Source organism: Nelusetta ayraudi, unplaced genomic scaffold (assembly GCF_046127955.1).
Source record: "Nelusetta ayraudi isolate G7.1 ecotype Tasmania unplaced genomic scaffold, CSIRO-AGI_Nayr_v1 ptg000042l, whole genome shotgun sequence".
In the NCBI taxonomy this organism is placed as follows: Eukaryota; Metazoa; Chordata; class Actinopteri; order Tetraodontiformes; family Monacanthidae; genus Nelusetta; species Nelusetta ayraudi.
In genome coordinates, this window is record NW_027466092.1 from 5,214,668 (window position 1) to 5,241,613 (window position 26,946).

General features: G+C 44.0%; 2 protein-coding genes and 1 long non-coding RNA gene across 5 annotated transcripts; 2 read left to right on the forward strand and 1 right to left on the reverse strand.

The window, feature by feature from the left end:
* Positions 1 to 479: 479 nt before the first annotated feature.
* On the forward strand, positions 480 to 8,476 carry LOC142893342 (somatostatin receptor type 2-like). The gene is made up of 4 exons (XM_076033829.1): positions 480 to 860; positions 3,476 to 4,127; positions 4,823 to 5,148; positions 5,858 to 8,476. Exons 2-4 carry the CDS (start codon positions 3,740 to 3,742, stop codon positions 6,287 to 6,289), a joined length of 1,146 nt encoding a protein of 381 aa, XP_075889944.1. The 5' UTR covers positions 480 to 860; positions 3,476 to 3,739; the 3' UTR covers positions 6,290 to 8,476.
* An 11,017-nt stretch (positions 8,477 to 19,493) lies between these two features.
* tnfrsf13b (TNF receptor superfamily member 13B) lies at positions 19,494 to 26,759 on the forward strand. 3 transcript variants are annotated; one of them, XM_076033858.1, is made up of 6 exons: positions 19,618 to 19,711; positions 20,195 to 20,389; positions 23,272 to 23,399; positions 23,531 to 23,638; positions 25,616 to 25,903; positions 26,089 to 26,759. In XM_076033858.1, the coding sequence occupies exons 2-6, from the start codon at positions 20,325 to 20,327 to the stop codon at positions 26,328 to 26,330; spliced, it is 831 nt and encodes a 276-aa protein (XP_075889973.1). In that variant the 5' UTR covers positions 19,618 to 19,711; positions 20,195 to 20,324; the 3' UTR covers positions 26,331 to 26,759. The 3 variants fall into 3 exon arrangements, with proteins under 3 accessions (XP_075889971.1, XP_075889972.1, XP_075889973.1); XM_076033856.1 differs by lacking the exon at positions 20,195 to 20,389 and having other exon boundaries at positions 19,494 to 19,711; XM_076033857.1 differs by lacking the exon at positions 20,195 to 20,389 and having other exon boundaries at positions 19,494 to 19,711; positions 23,531 to 23,633; positions 25,620 to 25,903.
* LOC142893362 (uncharacterized) lies at positions 21,407 to 24,551 on the reverse strand. The gene is made up of 3 exons (XR_012927694.1): positions 24,465 to 24,551; positions 22,224 to 22,340; positions 21,407 to 21,897 (listed from the first exon to the last, which is right to left on the reverse strand). It is a non-coding gene; the product is annotated as an uncharacterized LOC142893362 (long non-coding RNA).
* Positions 26,760 to 26,946: the final 187 nt, after the last annotated feature.

Genomic DNA, 26,946 nt, shown 5'->3' on the forward strand with positions numbered 1-26,946 from the left:
CCAGAAGCTGGTGGAGCAGCCCAACGCAGCAATTTATCCGGAATATTCGGTGACTCTTTTTCAGAAATAAGAGAAACGTCAGCCCTGCAGTTGTTCCAGTATCCCTCAAGGCTTTGCTTTTAAGTTCTGGCTCAAGCAACAAACTTTGTGAGACCTTCCAAATTTCCGTGCCTGATGTGACATCCCATAGGGCTGATTTGCATAACTGAGGTTAATTCTTAAATTTGAAATAAGGCCAAAGTGGTGACGGCTGGAGTCATTTCGCAGGAGTTCGATCAGAGAAGAATTAGACAAAAGATCAGAAAAGGATTGGCAAAATGAATGCAACCATGTCAGACGGAGTGTGACTCAAGCAGATGCTCTCTCTCGCGCGCGCTCTCTCTCTCTCTCTCTCTCTCTCTCTCTCTCTCTCTCTCTCCCTTTCTCTCTATCTCTCCATCTCTCTCATGCACACAATCTCGTGCGTCCCCCTGCTCTCTCTGATTTGTGGACGCGGCGCGCATTCTGCCGCCTTATAGACGGGGTTGGTTTCAAACCAACGAGAAAAAAAAAGAAAGAAAGAAAAGATCGAGGAGAGACTGATTTCCAAACGCTTTGCGTTCCGACGCGATGAATAAATTAATCAAAAAAATGAGGTGAAAGCCTGGCGAGGAACTGCCTGGCAAAGGCGGCCAGCCGGAGGACGATCGTGCGTAATAAGTGCGGAGAGCAGGTGGATGGAGAGGCGGGAGGGATGCAGCGAGGCAGCAGCTCAGCGGCGCTCTGGAGCGGCGGGATTGCGCGGCTCGCTCCCTGAGAGCCGAGGCGGAGCGCACGGACCGCGATGGATTTAGCGGAAGAATAAAGTTTCCCTCCGAGAAGTAAGTGAGGCGCTTAAGACATATAATGCGATGGGCTGGAGGATGTGGCTGAGATTCATTGTCGATCGTTGGAGAATTTCTCCTAAGTGCGCGCGTGACCTGCGTTATTGTGCGGCGTTTTGCAGCCATTGTAAAATCGTGACCTTATACAATAATAATAAGAAGAAGAATAATAATAATAAGAAGAATAAGAATAAGAATAAGAATAAGAATAATGACTGTATGATCTACCATCTCAGCTGATATACCAAAAATGATGTTGTCAGCCCAACAGCACGTGGCTTACACACGTTTACATTTTTTTTCAATTTTTTCCCTCTATAGCCATTAGTGTGTGAGATTTTTATTTTATTTTATTTTTCAAAAAAGGAGCTGATAAAAGATGAGTGCTGCAATTATATTGTATTGCCCCCCCCCCAAAAAAAAAAAAATCAATAAAGGAAATGCAGTTGAAGTTCCAGTTTAAGTCAAGAGATTTAACGTTGAGCCAAAGAACTCAACAGAAAAGGTGCGATTGTGTGCACAAGTGTGCCTGCCGGTGGAGAGGTCAAAGGTTTGAAGTGTTTTGAAGGCGTCCTCGGGAAGAGACACGCAGTAAAAACCGAGCTGTGAACTGTAATCTGCGGCTGAACGCAGGCCGCCTGCAGGAGCAGGGTGAAGCTGTGTGAAACAACTCTCCCCCACCCACCCACCCCAACGCAGCGAGCGCTGAGGAGAAAAATGCAGCTGCTGACATCCATCCATCCGTTTGATGTTTCTCGAGGAGCCTTTTATTCCCTGGCTAGAGGCGTAATAGACACTACATTTGCGCTCCGTCATTCAGCGACCCTGCTCTATAATTAAAATAAAAGCTGTTGGCAAACACAATATGAACTCCCGGGCAATCTACCCCGCGCATAGAAACGACGCCTGCAAATCTTTTAATGGACCCCTCAATCTTTTGCTCAGTTCAATATGTTTACGCAGAATTGATTGATTCTTATCACGGATAACTCATTTTAAGATTCCACTGTGAATTTCAGCAGTTGTATGACGCCACTGTATTTTGAAATGAAAGAAAAATCAATCTGAAAATTTGTTTGCAAAATGGTCGTTTATAAGGTTAGTTGGCAACTTTTAAACAAAGTCGAGACAGATAGCGCAGCTTGCTGCACTTAGTCTAAGCCAATGAGCTCCTAGACAGGAAAGCGGTTGTATTGTTTTATTGTGAGTCATTTGTCTGGAGAGAATGCCGGCCAACCAGATGGATTGTGTTGGATAACAATGCTGTCCATCATTGTTTTGCTCAAAATAAATGGCTCAATCGATTAGTAATGCTGTTGTACAATCTTATCCCTTTGGACCAACACATATCCACCTCAGACAGATACAACTGTGTCCTTCCTCTGCAATAAATAATTGTTCCCAACCTCCCCCCCTGAAATGCAAATCATTAGCAAATAATGGGCTACCCAGAGAGCCCAGATTGGCCAATGACATGTCATCTGAACAAATTACGAAAGGAAAAAAAGGGTGGAAAAATGGACTATGTCCCCAGTGAGCCAGCAGAACGAAGGAAGAGCGATTGATCGTGCCACAGTGTCAGCGCTGTTCGTGTGCGGGATCAATTAAATAAACATTTTCTGGCAACAGTGCCTTCACCGTCCTCGGGCTCGGGTGTACTTCTCTGAATGTATGCATGAGGGAGGTAGGCATACACGTAGGCACGCAGGCGAAACTGGACTTCTGGACTCATCGTAGCACTGGAGAGATTAGTGACCTTAAAGAGAGTTTTACACGGATGAGCTCGGGACTCAAAAGTGCAAAAGAGAGCAAATCGATATTGTAACATACAAGCTGGATTGAGAAACATCCCGGTGGCTGCCAGTTAACAAAGCAAACTCAAGTCATTTCAGGTTTACAACTTGCCTATGACCGACCTAATTCACCTTTGTCGACACATACATGTGGCCTTTCCTTCTCATGTACACAGATTTTTTGGGTGACTCAAACCTGAATTTATGGAAATCTCTTTCCGGATGAAATATTCCAAGAAAACGGTGCAGCTTCTTTGCCGAAAGTAACTGATTGAAAAAGATAGATATAGAAAGCTGAAAATTGACAGTCAAAACTAAAATGCTTGTTTTAACATTTCTAACAAGGCCTTTTCCATGTGTCTTGATAAATGTACATCCATACTTTAACGAGTTTAGGCAAGACAGACATGAGATGGCAATTGATGTGCACTCTGTGCACTATGTTTGTTGTTGAGCCATTTCCAGTTCTGTGACAATAGCGCCATTGTAATATCTTCACTTCAGGAATATTTGAGGACAACAACGTTGTGCAGGAGGAATAATAACAAAAAAAATTAAAACCCATGCACGTTCATGTGTACAAGGCCAGGTTTTTGTTTTGTATGTCCCAAATGAAGGAGCCATTGCTCATTACCTGAGCTAGATAAGTGATAAGTGTTTCTATTATGTCTAACATATTGAATGGGTAAATGTGGATACTGAGCTTCCAAATGTGTATTTGCTGTCATGATTTCTAAAGGCTTGTTACAAATTGTCAAAGGACATATCTTGTTTGTCATCTATTCACACTGACAGTCTCTTTACTCTTTTTCCATATAGATCTTGCTGTCTGACTGTTTCCATTGATGGAATGTAATACTTGTTTACATCTCCAGGAGAGATCCTCTGTTATCCCATCACCCCCAAAGCCCCAAACCTCAAGATCTTTCATTGACAATACCTTGGATATCTCTCACAGTTTGGAGCCTTTTCTCCCTATTTCCAGGCTGATGCAATGCTTCTAAGAACATAAAAGAAAAAAACCAAAACCAAAACATTCTACCTTTTCCTACCCTCAGAGACCCCAAATCACTGACTGCCATCATGGCCTTGGATCAGTGGTCCCTTCCTCCAACTCAGCCCAACCTCTCCTTCCCTGAGCACTTCCTGTATGACAGCTTCATGCTGGGAAATGAGTCTGACTTGAACCAGAACATCTCTGACCACAGGGAGCGACATCAAGACAAGACAAGCTCAGTGGTCATCACCTTCATCTATTTCATGGTTTGCTCCGTGGGCCTGTGTGGAAACACCTTGGTCATATACGTAATCCTGCGCTATGCCAAAATGAAGACGGTGACCAACATCTACATCTTGAACCTGGCAGTTGCCGATGTGCTCTGCATGATGAGCCTGCCGTTTATTGCCCTGCAGCTGGCACTGGTCCACTGGCCTTTTGGAGAGGTGTTTTGCAGGGTGATCATGACTGTAGGTAGGTGTACAGCTAAAAAATAAGTTCTTACGTTCTTTTAAATGCATGAGCAATTTAAGTAGTTTCGTTGAAGATAATTTGTATAATATATAAAATGTTCCACCAATGTATGTTCACGATATTTTTATGGAAGAAAGCTGTACAGATAGATAGATAGATAGATAGATAGATAGATAGATAGACAGATAGATAGATAGATAGATAGATAGATAGATAGATTGATAGATAGATTGGTAGATAGATAGATATCACAATGCAGGTGCCATCAGAGTCTATCCTGCTGTCGCCTGTATACAGAAGGAATGAAAGAGGCGCTCCCTTGGGGTGCCCTCATGTTGGGAGTGATAGGGAGAGATAATGATTTATTCACCCTGACATGCTGGGCCCTTTCTGTCAGGAGTGGCTCAACCCATCTAATAATGTCAATGTTGACATGGATATAATGCAGGTTCTTTGTAAGTATACTGAGCATCATTGTATTAAATGCCAAGGACGCATAAGCATAGGCACAATAAAAGTTCAACTAAATCAAAGATGCCAATTGGATTTTGGAGAAAAAACAATGTTGCTCTGTCAGCACGGCGCTTTCCAGTTCAAAGGGTGTTAGCTGTCTGACAAGATGAAGTTCCTACACATCAATATCCCCGCTCTGTCTCTCTCAATTCTTACTCTTTTCTCTAACCATCCACTTGCAGACTCCCTCAATCAGTTCACCAGCATCTTCTGTCTGATGGTGATGAGCATCGATCGATACCTGGCAGTGGTTCACCCAATTAAGTCCACGAAATGGCGCAAGCCCCGTGTGGCCAAGCTAATTAACCTGACTGTATGGGGCGTCTCGCTGATTGTCATCCTGCCTACTATGATCTTCAGCGGGCTGAACAAGGTGCCAGTCTGTCTCATCATGTGGCCAGAGCCTCAGGATGTCTACGACAAAGCCTTCATTTTCTACACCTTCTTCGTTGGATTTTTCCTGCCTCTGTCCGTTATATGCCTGTGCTACCTGCTAATCATCGTCAAGGTGAGAGTTTGTCTCTGATGGGTATGGCAATTAATTTGAGCAAATTCACAGCAAGACATGGAATGGTATAGAGCACGTCTTTCCTGACAGGACCAGCTCCTCAACTTCCAGTAGCCTTCCATATGCCCAATTTTTAAAGCAATTATGGTTCAAGGCAAATTACAATGCAAGCCAATTTCCTGATACTGAAAATCCCACGCCCTTACACCCAAGAACACCACTGAGACATTTACTTGCTGGTGGTGTTTTAGCAACAGATAAAAAGGGACAAATTAATTGTTCAGATACGAGGGTAAAACAAGGTATTTATTCCCATGAAACACAGGATTTTATGAAACATCAAGGTCTTCTTTTTTTTTAATGGACATAGGATTTTATAATTAGAATTCACTAAAAGGAAACATGGTCCTCTTCAGCTTCCACCATTCAATCATAAATTAAATGTAGCCCATTTTTGCATTGTCTTTGTCCATTCACTGCACACTTCCATCATACCAATTCTTCACCACCAAAGAAGAAAGAAAAAATTGACTGGAGAAAGGTGAATTCCTGGAAGCTCCATACCTCAGCTCGTATCCCTGCCATACTTGGCACTAACAGTATTTAGGAGGCCCAAACATCAACTTCTTATTTCTGTGTTGCTCAAGTGAACAATGTTAACATTGCACGGTGCATATTTTATGTGACCAACTGTCCATTTGCCTTCCAGGTCAAGTCATCCGGCATACGAGTGGGCTCCACAAAGCGCAAGCGCTCTGAGCGTAAGGTGACGCGGATGGTTTCCATCGTGGTGGCGGTGTTCGTCCTCTGCTGGCTGCCCTTTTACATTTTCAACGTCACCTCCGTCACCGGCACCATCCAGCCCACGTCGGCCGTGAAGAGCGCCTTCGACTTTGTGGTGGTGCTCGGCTACGCCAACAGCTGCGCCAACCCCATCTTGTACGCCTTCCTTTCGGACAACTTCAAGAAGAGCTTTCAGAACGTTCTGTGCCTGAAGAAGGTGGCGGGCCTTGACGAGATCGAGAGGAGCGACAGCAGGGCAGACAGGAGCAGGATGGCCCACGACGCCGCGATCATCAACGCCAGCTTGGAGGTTCACAACGCCGCCCTCCTGAATGGCGAGCTGCAGACCAGCATCTGAGATCAGATTACTGGCATTGATCCATTTGGAAAGAGAAGAGACATAGTGGTGGAGCTTGAGGGTTCTCTGAACTAATGAGCAACCAGTGCACTTCTGGTGACCCTTGCTCAAGATGCAGGATGGGAAGATGATGTAAACAGCTGCTGTTCATTTATGACACACGGACAAAGTCCAAGTGTAAAGTAAACAAATTGTCGAGGGGCTCTCAGAGTTCATGGAAAGTGCGCTTTAAATTGCAAAAGTGTAAGACTCAAGAGCAGCTGCACTGAAGCAAGGCTGGACTAATTGTTTTTCACAATTCTTTACAGTTTGAGTGTTGCTGAGCCCAGACAATACCAAGGTACAACAATGTCAACATCATTAAAATTCAAGCAAGGAATTTGACGAGATTGTGGATCATTCTGGATACAACAGACAAGTACTGGAATCTCGTTCACTCTCAGAAGAAATTAACCAAGGGTGGAGAGTCGACCATCATTATTTTTATTACTGGCCTGAGAACAGTTCACACAGATACAGTTGAATGTGGAAAAGCCGCTGAGGACTTTGGCTAAGCTATCATTTGGAAAATGCTTTGACTCTTTTGAGGCAGGACTTCCAAAACTGCAACCCCGAAAAATTTCATGGTCATGTTTTATTCATTTTCCGCTGGTTTGTCTGGTCTTGCATAATCAAACGAGGCAACAAAACACCAAAAACCTCCTGGCACAGCATCCAGCAGCAAACAAAGGATGCTATGACACTTTGAGTGGCTTGCATCTTTTTCGGAAGGAGCTGCACTGATGGGTACTCTCTGAATTCAAGGTCTTGGATTATTGATCAAGCGGAAGGCTGGAGAACTGTCTTGGCGGCTTCCCTGACTTTTCTTACTCCAGAGGAGCTTGGCTGTGTAAATAAAAAATGGCATTGGACTAAAAAGGGGTATGGCTTTGTGGCCGGCCTCATACAAAGACAGAGAGGACAGTTTTAAGACCATGTTTGTGGGTTCCCTCATTTGTACTTTTTCATAGATCTCTTACAAGATCTCATGAGTTGTGCCGATTTGCCACCTGTGCGGCTGTAAAGAGGCCACTCCCCCTGTAAAATACTATGTTTGTCTCAACTTCATTCTCACCTTTGGTCCAGGTACACAGATCTTCAAATGTGGTGGAATGACTTTAAGTTTGTCTGGGTTGCTTTTGCTAAGAAAAAAGCTGGTGAAAAGATGATGATCGGCGATGTCTTTAGCCAGCAATATGGAACCCGCAGTTTAAGATTGCCATCCAGTGACTGTTAAGTTTCAGTATCTCCTAGAAATCATGCAACAAAAAAAAAATTACCCAATCCCTTTAGCAGGCCCAATAGACTAAGGACACATAACTGATTAATTCTGATGAACATAGATTAAAAGGTCCCTGGGATTTGTTTAAAATTTTAGTTTCAAGGCCAATCTGCAGTATTTTCCCAGACTCCCCAGTCAGTTCTGGGATCAGCTTAAAAATACTTCAACAGTTGAGGTCACCGAGCACATCATTTAATTACCCTCTGCATTCCAATATTGACTAGAGTTACATTTTAACATCTTAAGCCTATACGATTAATTGATTATGATTATAATTATTATTCATTGATTACATAGGGCAGGAACTTTCAGTGCATATTCCAGGTAGATATTGTCACCTTTTGATTAAAAAAGATTTTTGTTATACCAGTGCGTCAAAATACGACAAAACAATACTATACCTGCTAATTGTGCAGGTCTGAAATTGAGAGCATGTGGAAAACTGAGCAAAAACAGCGCATCAGAAATATTCTGTTTTGTTTGGGAAAAAAGACTGCTTAGAATGAACTGGCTCTTTACTGTTAGATGCATCAGAAACACATACAACGTGATTTTTGTTACCCAGCAACTGCTATAGACAGCTGTGATGCATGGGCTAATTTGCCTCAATTCCTGTGTGTGCTCTTACCGACTATAGGGCGGGCTCCAGTTCTCGTTTGTTTTTGTTTTGTCATTCCAAAGTGCCGATAGAATTCACCTTCCCATTGATTTCTAACAATAGCATTAAATTAGAACAAAACAAAGTTTACTTATTTTGCTTTTCCCCAAACACACCACTCAACACCGAGCACTAGAAACCAGCCCTTTGTGTTGTCAAAAGAGTCTGATACCTCACCTCGGTTAGTGATCACACCCCCAACCCACTGTTCCACTATGGAGGAGATGAAAGTTGCAAAGTGACTGCATTTTTCACTGATTAATATTCTAAGGTATTATTTGTAAAATGAATCAAGCGTCACAGAATATTTCTATATCCAAACTCCAGCCTGGCGTTTCCCTTCTAAGCTGGAATTGTTCGGACTTCATGTTTTATTTATTTAGTTTTCATTTATGCACTGTGGTCATGAAACCTGTTTTTAGACCTGTAAGTGGTTTGACCTCCCTCTAAAAGCAGCAGCAGCAGCAAAAAAGTACTATTGCAAAGTATGTGCTCGTTCAAACCCCATTTAAATCCCACTTTAAATGTGTGTTGAAACCTTTGGTGGCTCAAATTAAGGTTGGAAACATTTCATTAGGATTAGCATTTCTATCTGCACTTTCACTCTGTGGAATTGGAGGGTTGATGTAAATTTGCCTCGTTAGACAAACATTTACCTTCTGAACCAATGACTTTGTGTTTTGGTGCCATATTGTGAATTAGCCAAACACCAGAAAATGTGATAATACCCACAACCACGGGGGTGTTAATCATCTGAGGAAAGTCCGTCTGTGTGTCTTCATTTGGAACTTGTGCTTCATGTGCTGCAGGGTGGGGGGGCTCATTTCACACTCGCATCCCTTGTTATCATAAAGGTATTTAGAGCGAGAAAGCCTCAAGTGCAAGAACCGTTCACTGCTAATTCTTCCTGATATCTCCCTCTCTCCTTGTTTCCACTCCTGTCTCTTTCTGCGGCGTGTTTGGCTAATGAAGAATAATATGAACTGACGCACATTTTACACCCACCCAAACTAAAGTGTGCTGGAGGCCCAGTGAAGCAGACAGAAGCAAACACGCTCTGCTCGTCTGCTCTCTTTGGGCTCGCGGCTCTTTGGATATGCTAACGAATGGATCGTCCTGATGTTTAATAGATGTTGATGAGACACTTGTACCAAAACCATTGTACATGTAGCATTAAAAAGAGCAGCCGAGATGAGGTCGGGCTTTTATGGGATGTGAAAGGGCAAAGCCAACGCTCACTTGGCTCAGCTTGTTCCTGCCGCTGTATAGTGTACAGATGAGAGGCGGAGGATGGAGAGCCTCTGCCTTCTCCATTTGCTTTATTTCAGAACACGTGTCGATTTGCGAAGGGCTACGAGAGTGCACTCCCGAGGATGCACTCTTCAATATCAACTCTATGTATCGGTGGTAATATTCTTGTTCTTGCATGTGCGCTAGCCAAAACCGGTTTTGACTTCTGCATCCTGTTTTTGCCACATCCTGGACAAGATGGGCCTGATGGTTGTCAGGTCAGTCTGAAGCACAACATGGCGTAATCACATGGCTTTCAACACTGCTATTCGCAGCTCAATCAAGAGCCCATCAGCTGCACTGCTTCACGCCATGGCTCAAACAAAACAAAAAAACAAACAAACAAAGGCAATTGCACTCATGATTCCTTTCTTTTTTCCTTTTCTTTTTTTTAAAAAACTTGGTCATCAAGCAAACAGGGAAATAACGGAGCTCACATAAAATATTTCACTTATCAGAAAACACTCACTGTAAATTACAAACATTCTAAAGAAGTTGGAGAGCAATCTTACAGAAGTTACCATCAAACCTTATTCACATTTTAGAATGCATGTGTCTGTTTTATTTCAAGTATATGCAGGCTTTTCCTCTGATTTGAGATTATATTGTGGACATGGAATTGAAAAAAGGACAAAAGAGGACAAGACCTCCACTCACAATGTATCTTTGGTCCCTTTTGCTCCTCTGATTCCTGTTGAGCCCATAAGAGCCCAAAATCATATTAAGGGTGCACCAGATTGGTCGGTGGTTGTCTGTGGGCACTGAGCAATATATCCTCCAACGATCGCCTCAATGACTCTTGAAATGTCTGTGTTGACCAGACCAGAGAGGCAAAGGTACAGATAGATTTCCTGCAGAGTTTTTCCTTGTTATTGGCCAGGAAAAATGTCACAACTGACTCGATCAAATGAAGCCATGCTTGTTGTAGCTTACGCGCTGCTGACTGACAGTGCGGCCATGGACATGTGCTTTTCTTTAATGTGCAGTAACTTATATCTGTGTGCCTTGGAACTTCTTAGAAGACCATGTTGGTGATCGATGTTACAGCAACACAACACTGTAAAACGTTTCACCCCGAAACCAAACGACCAAAGGCCTTTGTAATGTAGAGACTCGTTGGTTTAACAGACACATGCTGTGTATCATTTCCAGTCCTGCTTCTCTGAGCTTCTATGTTTGTGCGCTGCGACGTCTGAGAGGTGTTCAATTGTGACTCTTTGTTGTTGCGTGGAATATTTAATGTGATTATTGATTGTAATGGACCGGACGACTTCCTCGTCCCTGCGATTAAACATGCAGGTCACTTTCTGCTGCTATGGTCATAGCTATGTTTTTCTTTGTCTTTGCATTTGTTTGTGCGTGCATGCGTGTGTGCTTCAGTTAGATTGAAGTCTGTTAGATGTGTACTTCCTAGGGGAATACTTTTCTTAGAGGCATTCTGAGTTTTTATTTCTCTCTCTCTCTCTCTCTCTCTCTCTCTCTCTCTCTCTCTCTCTCTCTCTCTCTCTCTCTCTCTCTCTCTCAACTCTCCTAAAAATGACAAAATGTTGTAAACAAATAATACGCAATGATGGATTCTAATATGTCCCATGGGACACAATACGAAGAACGAACAAAGTAACACAAGTGATATCTTTTGAATGGCCCCAACAGAGAAACAAGCAGTAGATAAAAAAAAAGATAAAGCAAACAATATTAATAGGCATTGTCCCCAAATACGATGTGTATGATAATAAATGGCTTTGTGTTTCTTGGAATTGCTCTGCTGTGTTTAAGCGGCCTTCTGCAGTTGACGTGTCGCCTGATCTTTGTCGAGGGGGACTCGCTTTCATGTCCTTTGTTCTCTATGCAAATTTTAATCAGCACATCCTTCCCTTTCCCCAGGATAAAAGATTCTTGTTAGAAAATCAGCCACATGCTCGACACTGGCACCTTCTCAGAAATGATGACTAACGTGCTCTGTCGCAATTAAATTATATCAACACCGGGGGGAAGGTGGAATAATGAGGCATTAAATTCCCCCTCAGTGCCAGAAGGGCGGGTCAAGGTGTCTTTTCAGAAAATGTCTGTCTGATTGGACTTTATACAGGCTGTTCATGTGATCACGACCAGTGTGGCGCTGGATGAGTGACTGCAGACTGAAGAGGGGACTGATGAGTCCACCACGAGACCTGTCGACTCCTGACTTACAAGGTCTGACAGATTTTAATCAACAGGTGGCAGAAGTCAGGAGGAGGTCTGAAATGAGAAAAAGGGGACCGTTTGCGTTTGGTTGTCGATATCAGCCTTGTTCGGGGTATCTTGAGAACCTAATAGGTTACTACAAATGTCGAAGCAAATTCTTCAGAACACCAAACAGCAAATGAATAAAGGAAGAAAAAGGAAAATGGTCCATAGATACTGAAGAAGAGCACCCTGGGTGCATGCCGTGAATTTGTTATCCGTTGGCAGTCGGTCCAGCTTGGTCCATTTGCTTCCAAATTGTCTGTGCAGGTCCTCAGTCAGCCAGATCATTGTCGTCTGTAAGTGCTGGGTTACAGTCGACTGGACTTTGTGCTTGGTTACTTGGAGACATTTTGCTTTTCATCCAAAAGGCCTCTTTGGTTCTCAACTGAAATTCCAAGATACTGAAGAAGTCACAAGGTCCAGTCGCCTACAACTCTGTACTAAACCCTGTTGAGCCTGAGCCATCAAATCACATTTAACATGGCTTGTTTAGTCAAATAAAAACTCCTAGTGAGCTCCACAGGCCTTATAAGACAAGGGTTTCTCTCACTCAGCCTGAAGAGGCTGATCTGGCTCTCTTTCCTCCTCCTTCTCCACCTGCTACATCTTTGGCTCCGCCTTGGAACAGTTCACCCCCTTGTGATTGGTAGGGTTGCCTCCTAGAGTTTCAAATTCGGGACATCTCGGGGGGTCTCTCAAGTGTGTCGACGACGGGGGCGAGGGGGGCGGGGGGCACTGCCTGCCCCGCCAAGTCCTCTATGGCCAACTTAGCCGTGCAAAGTGGGCAGCTGGCGGACATAGGAAGCGATACAAGGACTTCACCAAAGACCTGCTGAAGCGCAACGCCATCAACCCCTCGACGATGGAAACCCTGGCACTTGACCGCTCAGCATGGCAGGACACCTGTGCCAGAGCGACCACACAAATCCACCAAAACAGCCAGCAGAGAAGGACCGAGAGACGTGCCCAGCGCAACCAGAGGGAAGCCAGCATCTTCCCAGCCGTGGGGCTTCCCTGCCCCATGTGCGGACGCATGATTGGCTCACGTATCGTGCACGACAGCCACATCAAGTGGCGTCAGCGGAACCTCCACCCTTCCCCCCATCCTGCGAGCAAGCGTCTTCATCGGCCACGATGGACAGCTAAGAGAGAGAGAGAGAGAGAGAGACTTGGTGTATTAGTTGGCCTGTCATTAACACAAAAAAACTTTCAATTTGATTTCTCATTTGATCTCCATTCATCACTGGAGGAGTATCTGGTCTCTCTGGCTGTATCTCCTAAACTTCTAACATGTTCTGTCCCCCTAATGGACTCAATCCTGATCCTCTCCATCCTGATCTCTCTCAAAGAGAAGCTCAGTGTTTCATCTCTGCTCCTCCTTTCTTTTCTTCACTGCCTCTGTCTTTAAATCAAACAGCATCGCTGCTCTCACCACTTTTCTCGACACCCCTCCTTTCATTCTTGCTGTTACTCTTTCATCGCCCATCCCAGCAGGCAATTTACTCCACCCATTCCATCGTGTTTGCACGCACTTCTTCACCTTTCTTTCCACTCTCTGTCACTACCTGTGACCTCAGTGTTCCACTTGGGTGCTTCTTATTCCCACCCGTGTATTCTGTCTGGCTGTGGCTAACCTCCACTCCTCTCTTTTCCAGGGCAAACCTCCACATTTGGATAAATTATTCTAACTGTTGGTGCTGCATCTGGTGTGGAGTTCCCCCAGTGTCACACATGTGATTGCACTTGACTATTGTGTCCTTGTTCTTCTCTCTAACAAACTGAAAATAATGGGAACGTGTGGAACATGTCCATCCCTGCAGACACCTCAAACACTGAATTCTTACAACAATTAACACGCATGGGTTTCCCCGCTCCTTTAAAAAGAAAAAGGTCATTCATAGTTGTCGTGGTGATGCTTTTGTAATGCATTACTTGGAATATTTTGGTAGTTCCGTAGCCATAAGATCTCACTGTTCTGATGATTACATTGTTTGGGATGGGGGGCGGGGGGGGGCATTTTGAGTATGAGGATCAACATTGTCAACTGGCTGTCCAATCAAATGTGTTTTACACCATAAAACAAAAGTGAGGAAAAAGAAAACTGAAGAAGAAAATGAATGAAATGCTACTATGACAGTGTGGTGAAGGTGCTGCATATGCTGGTGGTATATTGGTGGTCCTCGTTGGCTGTTAAAGGAATTCATTCCATCCGGCAGAGTGAAAACATGCTTGGAATTTACAATTCAAAAGGTCTGGGAGGCACAAACTGAATCAGAGTAAAGTAATTATATTGACATCTAGACAGGAAAAGAAACTGTTTGCAATCACGACAGAGATTTGGCAGCAACACCTGAATCCAAATTACACCCAGAACGGCACTTCATGTCTCCAAGCGAGTGCCCAGCGCCAACCTGATTCATTCTACTACAAGTCTCTGAAAAGAAAAGTTTCCCTCCAACTAGAAACGCAACAAACTATGACGGAGAAGTAGGTAGGATTTAATTTAATACCTTCCAACACACGAGCCCACTTGCTATAAAATTCCCTCATATCACGTCTCGCTCTGCCTGCCGCCTGAGTCGCCTCCACATGACTCACCAAAATGAAGGCTGCGCCAATCTGTGCTGCTGAGGACTCAGAATGTAATGTAATGTGCGGGTAGAGTTGTGCCTGTGGGTTTTCAAAACAGTGGTGACAGGAAGAGGGAATAAACGGTAGGGAAATGGGGATTAATTGCCCGAAGCAGTGGGAGAATTTCCACATCAACCCTCAGCAGTCATGTGACTGCTGGGGGTAAAGTTGAGTTTGACTTTCCATATTGAAATTGTCAGCAAATGCCAACTATGACTCATTGACGCTATAGGTTGCCTCTTCAATTTTTTTTTCCTTATAGATTTTCTTCTTACATCTTGTTTTAAAATCACCCATAACTGCATTTACACCCACTTCAGACTTAAATGACCTGCATGACGAGAAGCTGCCATTTCAGAACGGCATCTTACAACAAACGGAAATATATATATATTTTTTTTTTTTTTTTTTTTTTTTTTTTTTTTGCTGTGAGCTGAGCTTCATCTGCATTTTGGGGGCCATTGGAAAGAAATGAAAGCCAAAATCACACCAGCACACTTTATGGAGCTCTGACATGGAAAATCAGGAGTGTATCTGTCCCATCTGTCTGCCTAAACTGCAGGTGCATTGCCAGAGATCCAATACACATCTACTTTGTTTCCACATATATAGAGAGGGCCGACCTGACATCACACAACAACAAGTTTGTGTTAAAGATCCAATCTGTGACGCTTGAAAGTAAAAAAAAGAAGAAAAAAAAACCTCAGAAGTCGGAGCCGGGTCACTTAAAGCATGAGGTGTATATCCAGCCGGAAGATACACTCATGAATAAAAGAGAAAAGCACAAACTATGTGAGAAGAACATGAGAAGTTCCTCTGACCAAGTTGGGTTCAAAGAGAAAACTCTTCAAACTAGGGCATGGCCTAGTTTTGACTGTCACTCTTTCTTTAATCCTGCCACTGTTTCTTCCTTCACATTTTCACCTCCTCGTCACCATCACATTGTGGGCTTTGTTGCTGCTATGTTTTTTGGACCAAAACCATTTCACCTTGTCAAACTGTGACAGAACGTCAAGTCAGTATCTCACCACTGTGGGTTGGCATCGTTAATGTGTCAGCAACAAAACCTGACCCTCTTTGTTTTAGCGAGGCATGTCGTGATCGGTGATTAGAGCTGTGAGTACATCAGCGAATCTTTGTTCTTTCCCTGTGTGTCACGTTGAATCTGGGAGCTGAGCACAAGCAGAGAACATTTTGGTGGATCCCTTTTGAGCTGATTGGAACTGCAGTACAAACCATAATATGCAAGTCGGTTCATTACCACTAGACTACCATCATCAATAATGAGTATCCAAACTAATAGTACTTGCAGTACTAGCAGAACAACTTTAATAGCTTCATGCTTACTTTTCCAAGCACATCTCAGATTTTCCCGATGTTTTCTTCCCTTTGATCAAACTTTATAAAGCAGTTTAGACGGGTAGGTTCTTAGAGAGTTTCTGAAGAAACACTGGGGTGGCATGAACATTGTGGAACCAGTCAGCACTCTTTAAATATATATATATAAAAAATAAAAAATAAAAAAAAAGCTTCAGGCATCCCTGGCAAAAACAGGACGCTAATATGCGAGCTTGGAAGCAAACAATGGCATCAGAGTGTGTGTGTGTGCTGCTTGACAATAGCTTCGTCAGCACTGCTCATCATTGTGTACACGGATCATCACCAAAGGCTGTTATCTCCTCCTGATTATTATCCAGAGAGGCATCTCTCCAACAAAGAGCTGTAGAGAGGTTTTGAAAGAGGCGGTAAACTTTCCAGTGTGAGTTGCAACACCAGTCGAGCACCAGCGCCCACTGGCTGGTCACCATACAGGTCCTGGTTGTGGATCAGGAGTCACGAGAAACTACCTTCATTTTCATTTTTCTTTGAATAAGAAAATTCAGCCTATTTTCACTGTAGTAGCATCTCGCTATAATTTCTTTATAAGCAGCTGCTGAGACTCATAGCAGCTTATTCATTTCTGGTCTTCACAAGTAGCTCTTTCTGTATTTATTTATTTATTTATTTATTTATTTACAGCAGCTGGCAGCCAGAAGTGCCCTCCTACCTCTTTAATCTTTAAGGGGCAGGCAGGTTAGTGGAGGGTTAAAGTGTCTCTGGAATCCAGGGGGAACTAAGAGCAGTGCAAATGAAATGTTTGACAGACGGATGAGGGAAGTGTCGGGCTATTCGTGATGGAGCATCACTGTCAAGTTCTCATTTTAGAAAATGATCAGACGGATTTGTGGACGAAATCCTGAAAGGTGTCGCTGAAAACAACTTCCCTCAGACTCTTCCTATCAGACCTTATGCAGAATGACTGCACCACTCAATCTCTGCACGCTCATCATCTCAACATCTTGCCTTCAACGGCAACGCCTGACGCGGCTGGCATGAGCTCTGGCAGAGCTGTTCTAAAACGGCAATTCGTCTGAATAATGCATGTTGGTTGACATGGTTTGTTCTGAAACTCTTCATGCTGTCGCCATCTACTGGTCGTCACTGGTATCGCGGGGGGGGTGAATATTCGACTCTGGCACCTAGGGGAGAAAAGATCAAAGGAACTGCTGTGACAACACTGTTACCTGGTAAAGCTTTTCTGAGGTAGTTAACGGAAGAGAAGAAAAAAAAATGTATGAAACTGCAGCGTGGAGCTTTTCCCAATATGTTTGCTTGAAGCGACCAGCAGTAATCCTGTCGGAGGCATTTCAACTCTGCCTCTCCCCTTTCACACTAAACTGAGCTGGCTGCCACTGATTTTTGTGAAAAAATCTGCATTTACTACGTTTCACTCTTATGAGCTTGCTTCCTTTTTCATCCTCTCCTGAATTTGACTACCCACCTGCAGCGGGTCTATTCTGAGTGTTCAGGTTTCTGTAGGTGGTTGATTAATGAGAGGTGAGAACCAGAGGACGGTGGTTTCTCTCCCTCCCTGTCTGCAACACGTCCGTCTTCTCCCCTCTGTCACTGCGTCCCGGTGAGACCCGCCCTGCACCCTGCACCTCACGCGGCCACATTTTTCAAACGATTCTACAAAGGCATTTTTCTCTTATTTAAAATGTAGGGGAAAGCTGAAGAAAAGGAAATCTTATTGCAGAAAATCCCTCCGTTAAAATGCACACGAAGGAAACGCCCAGCGTGAGGTGGTCCAAGACACACTGTGCCTTTCAGTTCAGCTGCTGTTGCATGTCAAATGTGAAGTTTCACTGTGAGTCAAACATGGAGCTGAGTCACCATTTTTTTTGATGTGCATACTCAAATTCAGGCATTTTGGGATTTTTGAGTCTCACACAAGACTGCGTCAGGACATTTACATAAACATGTACACAAAGTGGAAGTTTCACAGTTTTACTACACAGTTGATAAATTGCGAGGTTGAGGGACTCCTGTAGTGTCTCATATAATGGACTTCATTCAGGGAGGTGAACTGGTTGGGTACAAATGTTAGAATTTGCTCTGTCTCTCTTTTTTTGTGTGTTTTGATGAACTAGTGACGGTTATGTATGCGGCTAACGCTTGAATCCGCTTCCTTCACACATTTTTAAAGGTTCCCTTTTCTTTCTTTGACACGCACACCTTCGGTTAACTGCCACACAGTCGAGCCAAATTAGTCAAAAACAAAAGTAACACCTTTTTAATCACAACGAAGAATTTCCTGCGTCTGGCGACAGCTGCAAACAAAAGCTACCTTAAGAAAAGCGCCAAAAAAAAGGAGGTAAAAAAAGGTGGCACTCCAGTGCCTCAATAGCAAAACTCTAAAGTCCTATAGAGTCTTGTTTAATCCAGCAAAAAAATATATATATATATTTGAATCTTCTGCCTTCCTTTCTAAAACCTTAAAAATGAATACAGGACAAGTTGCACAGCAGCTGAGGGTGCTGACACAACAGCTCTCTAGGACCTTCCAGAGCACAGCGCAACCAAAATATACCCAGGTTTTTCTCTGTTTCGCATGTTTCACATCCTCAGGTGTTCTTGCGGCATGAAAATAGCACGTGCTCGGCCGACAATTAACCTGTACGCTGCCGGAGATTCTTTGTTCCTTCGGCAGCCTGAGCAGAGGAACTCGGCCATGTGGCTGCGTGCTCACTGAGGAGTGAAACACAGCCCAGAGCATTTTCACTTGCCTTCTTCATTTTCAATTGCCCAGAGCAGTTTCACTCTGATGCTGAGAGAGTCACTTTAGTCACAGAACATAGCTCTGCAGTCATTTGACACTGACACACACACACACACACACACACACACACACACACACACACACACACACGCACGCGTTCACACATACACGCAAGTACGTGTCATTGAGTCAGTCAGGTCGCTCCATTGCCATTGCTTGGCCTCTGTAGTTTTGAAGATTAACAGAGGCGTTAATTGTGAGGAAGCCAGAAACTAAAACTGGAGGTAAATAAACTGATAAACTGGGACCAAAGCTACTTTTTTTTTTCCTGTCTTGCCAACTTCCGTGCCAGCACACAGTGAACGCTCTCGAAAACGTTGAGAGGTGGCCGGGTAAAGATTCGGTCTGTCCAGTGACTGTGTTTAAAGATGGACGGTGAAATAACTTAGTGACTAGTTTGACATCAAATATTGAATCTAATCTAATTTGTACTCATCTTTTTTCTAAATATTTGAAATAATAGAGTCAAATGTTGATCTGTTTTAAACAGATGGCTGTGAAAGGACTTCACTCTTCAATAGAATATTCCTAACTAAAATGTGCAGCTGACAGACTTATCTGCCCTGCTGAACCGTGGCATACAATAAACAATACTTTATTATTATACTAAATTTACTATTAATAAAATGGAAATCAACTTTGTATGGAAAAAAACTAATGTTACATTAGGAAAGAGGATGTGCAACAAGGACGGCCAGCTGTGTAATAGCTGTTTGCTCAGTGGAGGTTGCTTTTGTCTAAATGTAGCACAAAACATCTACAAAGTGAAATATTATTGTCTGTAAACTCTGACAATCCATGCAAAAGAAATAAATGTGAATATTTTTCACCTGCTTTTCTTACAAGTTTGGGCAAAACGATTGTCAGTCGTCTATATTCATGCTGTACGTTCACTGTTTGACTCACCATTTACTGTAAAGGAAGATTCTCTTATATGGTCAACGGCGTCCTTAGATACACTGGTATTTTATACAAATTTCTCAAAAGTCGACAGTGCGAGAAGACGTGTCAGTGGTCTTGGGTCCTCCTCGCAGTGGGAAGGGGGAACTCCCAAGTCGAGCTCTCACACAAGAAACCTTCTGACTCTCGTCTCTCCAAACCAACTCTCCTCCTGCTGCTGCAGCTTCATCTCCACAGGTGAGTGGCCCCTCTCTACACGCGGTCGCTCTCGCCACCGAGTGCCGTGCCGTAGTTTAAAGTCCCAATATATCTGTAGGTTAGTCTGGGATCTTATAGCTTTTTATCTTGTTTTTTTTCTTCTTCTCTAAATTGGCGTCTTTGCCGTGCTCGAGTCTTGTGATTGTGACGCCTTCTTAGAATATCTAGAATGAAGGTAGAGTTCTGCCAGTCAGCCATTCTTGTCAACAAGCTTGGACTGTTAACACTGTTAACATTTAAGAACAAACATAGCTCCCCTGTGTGTGCATGTGCGTGTGTGTGTGTGTGTGAGAGAGAGAGAGGCTGGGAGAGAGTGAGAGAGCAGCAGAGGGTGGAGGAAGCTTAGATGTGTTTGCTGTTTCCACTTGGCTGACTCAGTTGCTCATTGGAGCGGAAATGGCAGAGTGAAGAGAACAAGACATGATTTCCTTATTTATTTGTTTATTTGTGGGTTTTTTTGAGGGGGGTCTTCACATCACACAGATCAGTGTTTACAGGTCAACAAGCCGTTCTCAAGCAGCACAACCTGACACCCAGCGAAAATGTCAAGTGCAGCAGCGGAGAGGACAAGGCATCTCAGGACAGGAACTGAATGGAAATGACCTCAATACAGAAATTCATCGAAGCACAAAAAGAAAAAAGAAAAAAAAAATTCTGGTAAAGACCCACAGACAGACAAACTTGGCGGGTGTTTGGTGGAACCTTGTGCCCGTCACACACAAGCAGACCAGTCAGACGTCGGGCTGCTCGTTGGCCAGGTAGCTACATGTCGAGGCTTCCAAGGTTCCAGGGGCAACATCACGACTCACCATTCGATCCAGCTGAACTCTGGCCAAAGACACTTGACAAGGAAGAGAAACAAAGCTGGGAAGAGCCAACTTGCAAAAACCAGTCGGGAGTCGAGCAGCAACAAATCCGTCTGATGAAAATAGACGTCAGTGGCAGATTGACTTTATTCTCCTGAGGTAGAGAATGCTAATTGGTTTAGCTACTTCCTGATCTCCTCCAGTGATTTCTGAGAGCAGATGGAGGAGACTCGGTGATTACCAGTGAATTTAAATTTCAAGATAGATTTGAAGACGGCCACCAGCCACCCGACAGCCACGCAAGGTTTAAACCAGATCATCATTTCTAATTCAAGGACTGGGAGTCCGTTTCCAGTTGTTCAGAAATATTTGCTGTTGAAAGGATTATTGAATTGACATTTTAGCATTCTTGTCTTGTCCAAAGGCCTTCCCTAGTGAGTCTCAAAAACCTGTTTTTAATTTGCTACATATTGATGAAACTGTCCTATAAACGGTTCCTCCAGCTGCACATCTGAGGGCAGATATGACAGCTGAATAATTTACGCCGGCCCACCCACCACCGATGCATAACTCCTTTTTCAAAGGATTTTTTCATCCATTAAAGAAACTCAAAGCTGCATCGATTCATGCAAATGGGGACCGAGGAACTTCCAGAGGAAATGCATTTGTTGCATAATTAATCAGTGGGCCACATTAATCTTTAAAATATATTTTTCTCCTGATCAAAATCGTTTTAAATTCTTTTTTTTTTTAACATAAATAATAACTTGCTTCTCTTTTTTTTTTTCCTTTTGCTCGTCACACTCTCTGATTCACTGCACATTTATTGGGCAAGCGTTGCAAGGTTTTCTCTTGAAAGGCGGGGACGGGTGGGGGGGCACGGAGGCAGCGGTTTGCTCTCACAGTTCGCAAATCGCTCGCATCAAATGATAATGTTTGACTGTGGCAGAGGGAGACCATCCCCTGCAATTATCACGCATTAGCGGCGCTAAATGGAAAAAAGGCCGGATTAGTCGGTTTGACCCCTCCGAGTGCTTTATGCTCAGAGGCGTCATCCATTTCCTCGTATCCATTCACTGCATGCATCGTCTGCATTGTGGATGGCCAGCTGCTCACCAACCCACCATTCACACATGCACTCACGCACGGACCTCTCAGACAGAGAGCGCATTGGGGTCCAGTGAGGTCCTCACTTTCTCACGTGACTTGCGGCGCCCTCTTCCCTCTTGTGTTGGAACTGGGAGCTTTTTTTTGAGTGACACTGCGTCAAACGTCCATCCGCCCCTCCGAGGTGTCTTCCCTCTGGCCTCTGTGCCACATCAGATCTTTTGCAGTCAACTGAAGTTTTCACTTTGCAAACTGATTTTGATATTTGTTCTGAAAATAGCTTTGGGTAATTACAAACACGGTGAAATAGATTTCTAATAAAAAAAAAAAAAAAAGGGTAAATATAATCTTGCAAGGTGGCTGGATGGCTGTCATTTCCAGTTTGAAATCCAGCACATCCGTCCTGACAAGCTCTCTAATCACGTAAGCAGTCCCTTTACTTTAAAAAATAAATAAATAAATAGATAAGTTTGAAGACAAAGGTTTTTCCTCCTCAGCAAACATTTTCAGTGTGCTACTTACCAATTTGACATATAAAATTGAAACAAAAACCAAAACAATTATTCGTGATCATTAACCTGTGGCTGTTCCCAAAACTAGTGGCTGTTCCTCATTCAGTCTGGGTGGTCTGGGACTGGAGGTCTGGTCAAGGCAGGAAACTCACCGCCAGTTCAGTCGTGACGCTGGATGAGAATCTGATAAAGAGGGGAGTGAGGTGGTTTTAAGGACGAGGACAACAGATCCTTTCCTGATTTGTTTGAGCTCATCTCACGCGTCCGTCTGATAAAAGAGCCCATGGAAAGTGTTAAGGATGAAGAGGCCGAATACGGTGGTTTCTCCTCTTCACAGAAAGGCTGCGTTCAGACTGCAGGCAAATCTGATTCAAATCAGATTCCTTCTCAAATCCTAGTTTTAGGGCTGGTGGTCGACGACGTTTTTAGCAAGTGTCCAAATGGCACCTGGCTCTGTTCAGACTGGCCCACATTATTGACCCATCTGACAGGTTGCTGTAGCAACGACGTCGGAGCGGAGGCGTCGTCCAGCGTGTGACGTCATATAATTGCGACAGCGGCAAAAAACAAAACTGACCTGTTGCGACACATACCCTTGAGCTTCACTTGGAATGGAGCCATTTCCCCACAGACTGATGAGGCAGTGGGTTTCCTCCTCTGTCCAGGCACTGCTGTTTTCTACTTCTTCTGTCCACTCCATTATGATTACAGCTTCGCACCTGGAATGGCGCTCTCTGGTCTGGCGCATTTGGTCTTGCGTCGCAAAGAGCGACGTCACGGACAGTCAAAACCAATCGCTGTGTTTGGGGCCGTGGTTTCAATCCGTTTTTGCAAAAATCGGAATTCATGTGATTTGTGACTGTTCAGACTACAAAAGAGCCGTCCGGTTTCAATCTGGATGGGCTAAAAATCGGATTTTGTCTGCAGTCTGAACGCGGCTTAAGAGTTCTTCCTGCTAGCTCAAGGCCTCCCGTTAGCTCCAAAGTGCCTCTCAGTTTCATTCACCTCCAGCCAAGGGAAAAGCCAACGTATGCCAATGCCAATGTATCGTCCAATACGCCGCGCTTGTGTTTCACCAGCTGTTTGTGTCGTTTTGTTATTGTTTTATCATCAGTCCAGCAGAACTGATGGCTCGGAAGTGTCTCGGCGGTCAATACTGGGACTCCTTGGTCAGAGGCTGCGCGCACTGCCATGAGAACTGCCAACAAGCCACTGTCATCGCAAGCTGCCACAACTACTGCGGTGAGTTCACGTCGAGACTCCAGTGCGTTCTTGTGTGCGTTTTATCTGCGACAAATCTATCTTTGAATGGTGTCAGACTGCCAGGATAAGTTGTTCTGACTGGTTTCGTCCCACTACCGCTGCTGCTCCAGAGTCCCTCAAGTGCAAGTCTGGCCAATACTATGACAGACTGCTGAAGACGTGTGTGAGCTGCTCTGCAATCTGCTCACAACACCCACCAGAATGCTCCGAGCACTGCAGTGAGTACTGATGATGCCCCCCACCTCTCCACACACACACACACACACACACACACACACACACGTCGGGGGAATTCCAGGCATGTCGCAGCAGTGAAACTCTGATTCTGCTGTCTCTCTGCATCACTTTGGCTGTTTCAAGGCCTGCTGGAGGTGGAAAACAATCAGTGAATTCACCCATCTGCCCCTTTTTCTATTGCCACTTCTGCTGCATTCAAGGTTGAAGGGGCTGCTAGAGCCAGTTTCTCCCAGCTGTCTGGATGGTGAAGTCAAAGCCACCATCCATACAATGAAAATGTCATATTGACCCAACTGAACGTAGCCAGCGGAAGTTGCGTTCCCCCGGCGTACAAATACAAAAACAAAAAAAATTCAGGGAACAGGTGTGCATCCTTTCTTTTAGGTGGCTTAATGGCAGGGACCAAAAAAGAAAAATGCCCCTTCAAGAATAATAAAAGTATACATCAAATAAAAATAATAATAATAAAAAAGTGCAGCAAAAAAAAAAAAAGAAAAAATACAGCAGTGGCTGCAGATTGACAACCACAAAAAAGACACTCAAAATCCAATCACATCATAAAACGTATATAAACGTAAAAACATATTTCAATAAATAAAAGAAAATAGCTTACACTGACTGGACTAAAATCAACGAGATGCTTGATCCGCTCGACACGGTCACCTGTAACTGAAATGGTACACTCTCAATGCGTGATAGTCAGTCACGCTTAGATTCCCCAATTAGCCAGTTCAGTATTCATGGCACGTGGCTAACGCACGCTCACTCATACACACTGAAACCTGCTTGTTTAACGTTTCAGCCCACTTCGTAATGGCCGTACTTGGCTTTACTTTGAATCCTCACGACTTGGTGAACACATGCCACAATTCCCCCACACCCATGCCCGAACACCTCTTCTTATTCGTGTGCAAACATAGAAGAAGAAGAAAAGAACACGAAGAACTCTGTAACTCGCACCCGGCGGAACGATAGACTGCCGCCTGGTGGCAGCCGTCCACAACGACATAAAACATAACGGAGAACCAAGTAGGTTTACCACAGATGGCAGATAGTTCCACCAAGACAAATGAACATTCTTTTCACTGGTATATAAAAATAATAATAACAATAATGATAATTCCATGTTGAAAGAGCGTTTGTCAAAGACGCGTCTATTTTCTAATGAAACGCTGAGAAGGAACTGAAACTAAACCATCCCAACATACTAATATCAGTCTGAAACCAACGTCAACAATGGTATCTGATATTTGAAACTGAGAAGCCTGTACAGATGAGGTATTTATAATATACCTATTATTATTATTCTTATTATATATAAGGTTTGCCATCTACCACAGTGTGTCTTCAAACCAGGAACCAGATGATCACCCTTTAAGTTTTGGTTTCTGGGGGAAGCAGCGAGGAACAATTTAGCATCAAGACAAGTCAGTCTCATTCTCAGGGTTAAATAGATGTGCAAACCCCTGTAAACAATCTTTAAAGTGTTCATCTTTTCAAACCGAGGCCAGCCTCTCCCCGATCTGCGTCGGCTCAATGTAGAAATCAAGTTCTAGGGTGTTGCACCTGGAACATCCATCACATCTCATTTACTCACGTCTATCGCTACCCTATATTTTCTTTTCTGTTTTATTAACTTTGCTTCCTTAATGTTCTTTCTACATTATGTTATGTTAAGCAATTGTTTCATTGCAGTTCGGAAGCCCTGACAAATTTGCACATTCAAAATAAATTGTATGAATCATTCTAAAAGTCTGTTAAAAATTGGAATGTTTGCAGCGAGGGGTGAAACATTTTGAAAGCAATGAAAAGAACATTGAATGCTTCAGAACTGTCGTCTGATGAGCTTATCATGGGAATCTCATTTTTTTCCCTTGAACCTTTGCAACAGTGTCGTCTTCACATAATTCCTTAAGAATAAACCCAGTGCTGCTGCTGCTGCTGTTTCTGTGTCTCAGCTACGACGACTCCTTTGACTCCTTTGACAACTGAAGCACACCCGGTCACGACGCTCGCACCGTGTTCCTCTGTGCTGATGTGCTTGGATAACTCCACCCTGCTGGTGTACTCCCTGCTGGCCGTGAGCCTGCTGCTGCTGCTCCTCAGCCTGTCCTTGGCCCTGGGTGTCTTCCTGAGGGGCGACGGGGCGAAAACACCGGAGCCGCGGCCGCAGGAGGGCGGCAACGCGAAGGAGTCGGTCATACAGCACGTCCAGGAGGACGGACAGCCGCCGCAGAGCTCTAAAGGTCAGTGTAGGAGGGAATAAATAGAACGTGCTGCAACACTGAACTTTTACCTCACTCACATCCTTCAATCCAACATCATATTTTGCACCAGTTTTATGTGGACCACAGAAAGATTAGCGAGCACAGCTGTGGAAGCTATTGATGGTCTGAATAAAGAATAAAGTTTGTTTCCTCTTGTCCCCCAGAAACTGCACCCAACTACAGCTACCCCACAGAGCAAGAGCCGTCGGACGACTCCATCCCGACCGAGACCTGCGTGTGCGTCCACTGTTTTCCCGATCTGAAGTCAGTCGTCCACAGCGGCGAAAGGCCGTACGTGTTATACCCCAACCTGCTCACATATAAAACTCCGGCCCAGAATGACACAGCGCACCAGACTGAGGTGAACTTTGCGGAAATGATGCAGGGACATGCTGCGGTGAGATAAGACTCGCGCACCGTCCTCGTCTCCAAGATCAATAACATCAACGGAAAAAACTCAGTCAAAGTTGTGATGCAGGTTGAGAATCTGAAAGAAGTTGTGTTAAGAAGCCGCTTTGGTCTCTCCCTGTCTCTCAAACACACACACACACACACACACACACACACACACACACACACACACACACACACACACACGCACGAATGGGCAGGAATCATTTGAAAGCTGATTTCTTTTGCTGGAGATGATTTTGCTGCAGGTTAGGAAACAAGTGTCAACGGGCTACTAGTAACTTGACCAAAACAAGTGAGACACACCATCGAAAAAAGTTGTGATGTATGTATTTCTAGGTTGACGATTAAAACTGTAATTCTGTGCCTTTGTTTACTTTTTCTATTCATCACTAATAAAAGCTGGAAGTGGAAAACTCTCAAAGTGGCAGCAGATTTTTGTGCGTTAAGCTACATTACACAAACACTGACATGGTTGTGCGAACAGGGATGTTGACAGTGAAAGGTCCAATGACCACCAAGGAAATCTGTCTGGCCAAATGTCTCTGCAGACTCTTAACATCAACACGTGACCCCAGGCCAGAACCAGGACCGGATTTTAAAACCACAAT

Coding starts and splice junctions, on each gene's coding strand:
- tnfrsf13b (XM_076033856.1), top strand. CDS start 19,509: ATGGTCAACGGCGTCCTTAGATACACTGGTATTTTATACAAATTTCTC. Junction 23,639..25,615: donor AGAATGCTCCGAGCACTGCA/GTGAGTACTGAT, acceptor TCTGTGTCTCAG/CTACGACGACTCCTTTGACT. Junction 25,904..26,088: donor GCCGCCGCAGAGCTCTAAAG/GTCAGTGTAGGA, acceptor CTTGTCCCCCAG/AAACTGCACCCAACTACAGC.
- LOC142893342 (XM_076033829.1), top strand. CDS start 3,740: ATGGCCTTGGATCAGTGGTCCCTTCCTCCAACTCAGCCCAACCTCTCC. Junction 4,128..4,822: donor CAGGGTGATCATGACTGTAG/GTAGGTGTACAG, acceptor ATCCACTTGCAG/ACTCCCTCAATCAGTTCACC. Junction 5,149..5,857: donor ACCTGCTAATCATCGTCAAG/GTGAGAGTTTGT, acceptor TTTGCCTTCCAG/GTCAAGTCATCCGGCATACG.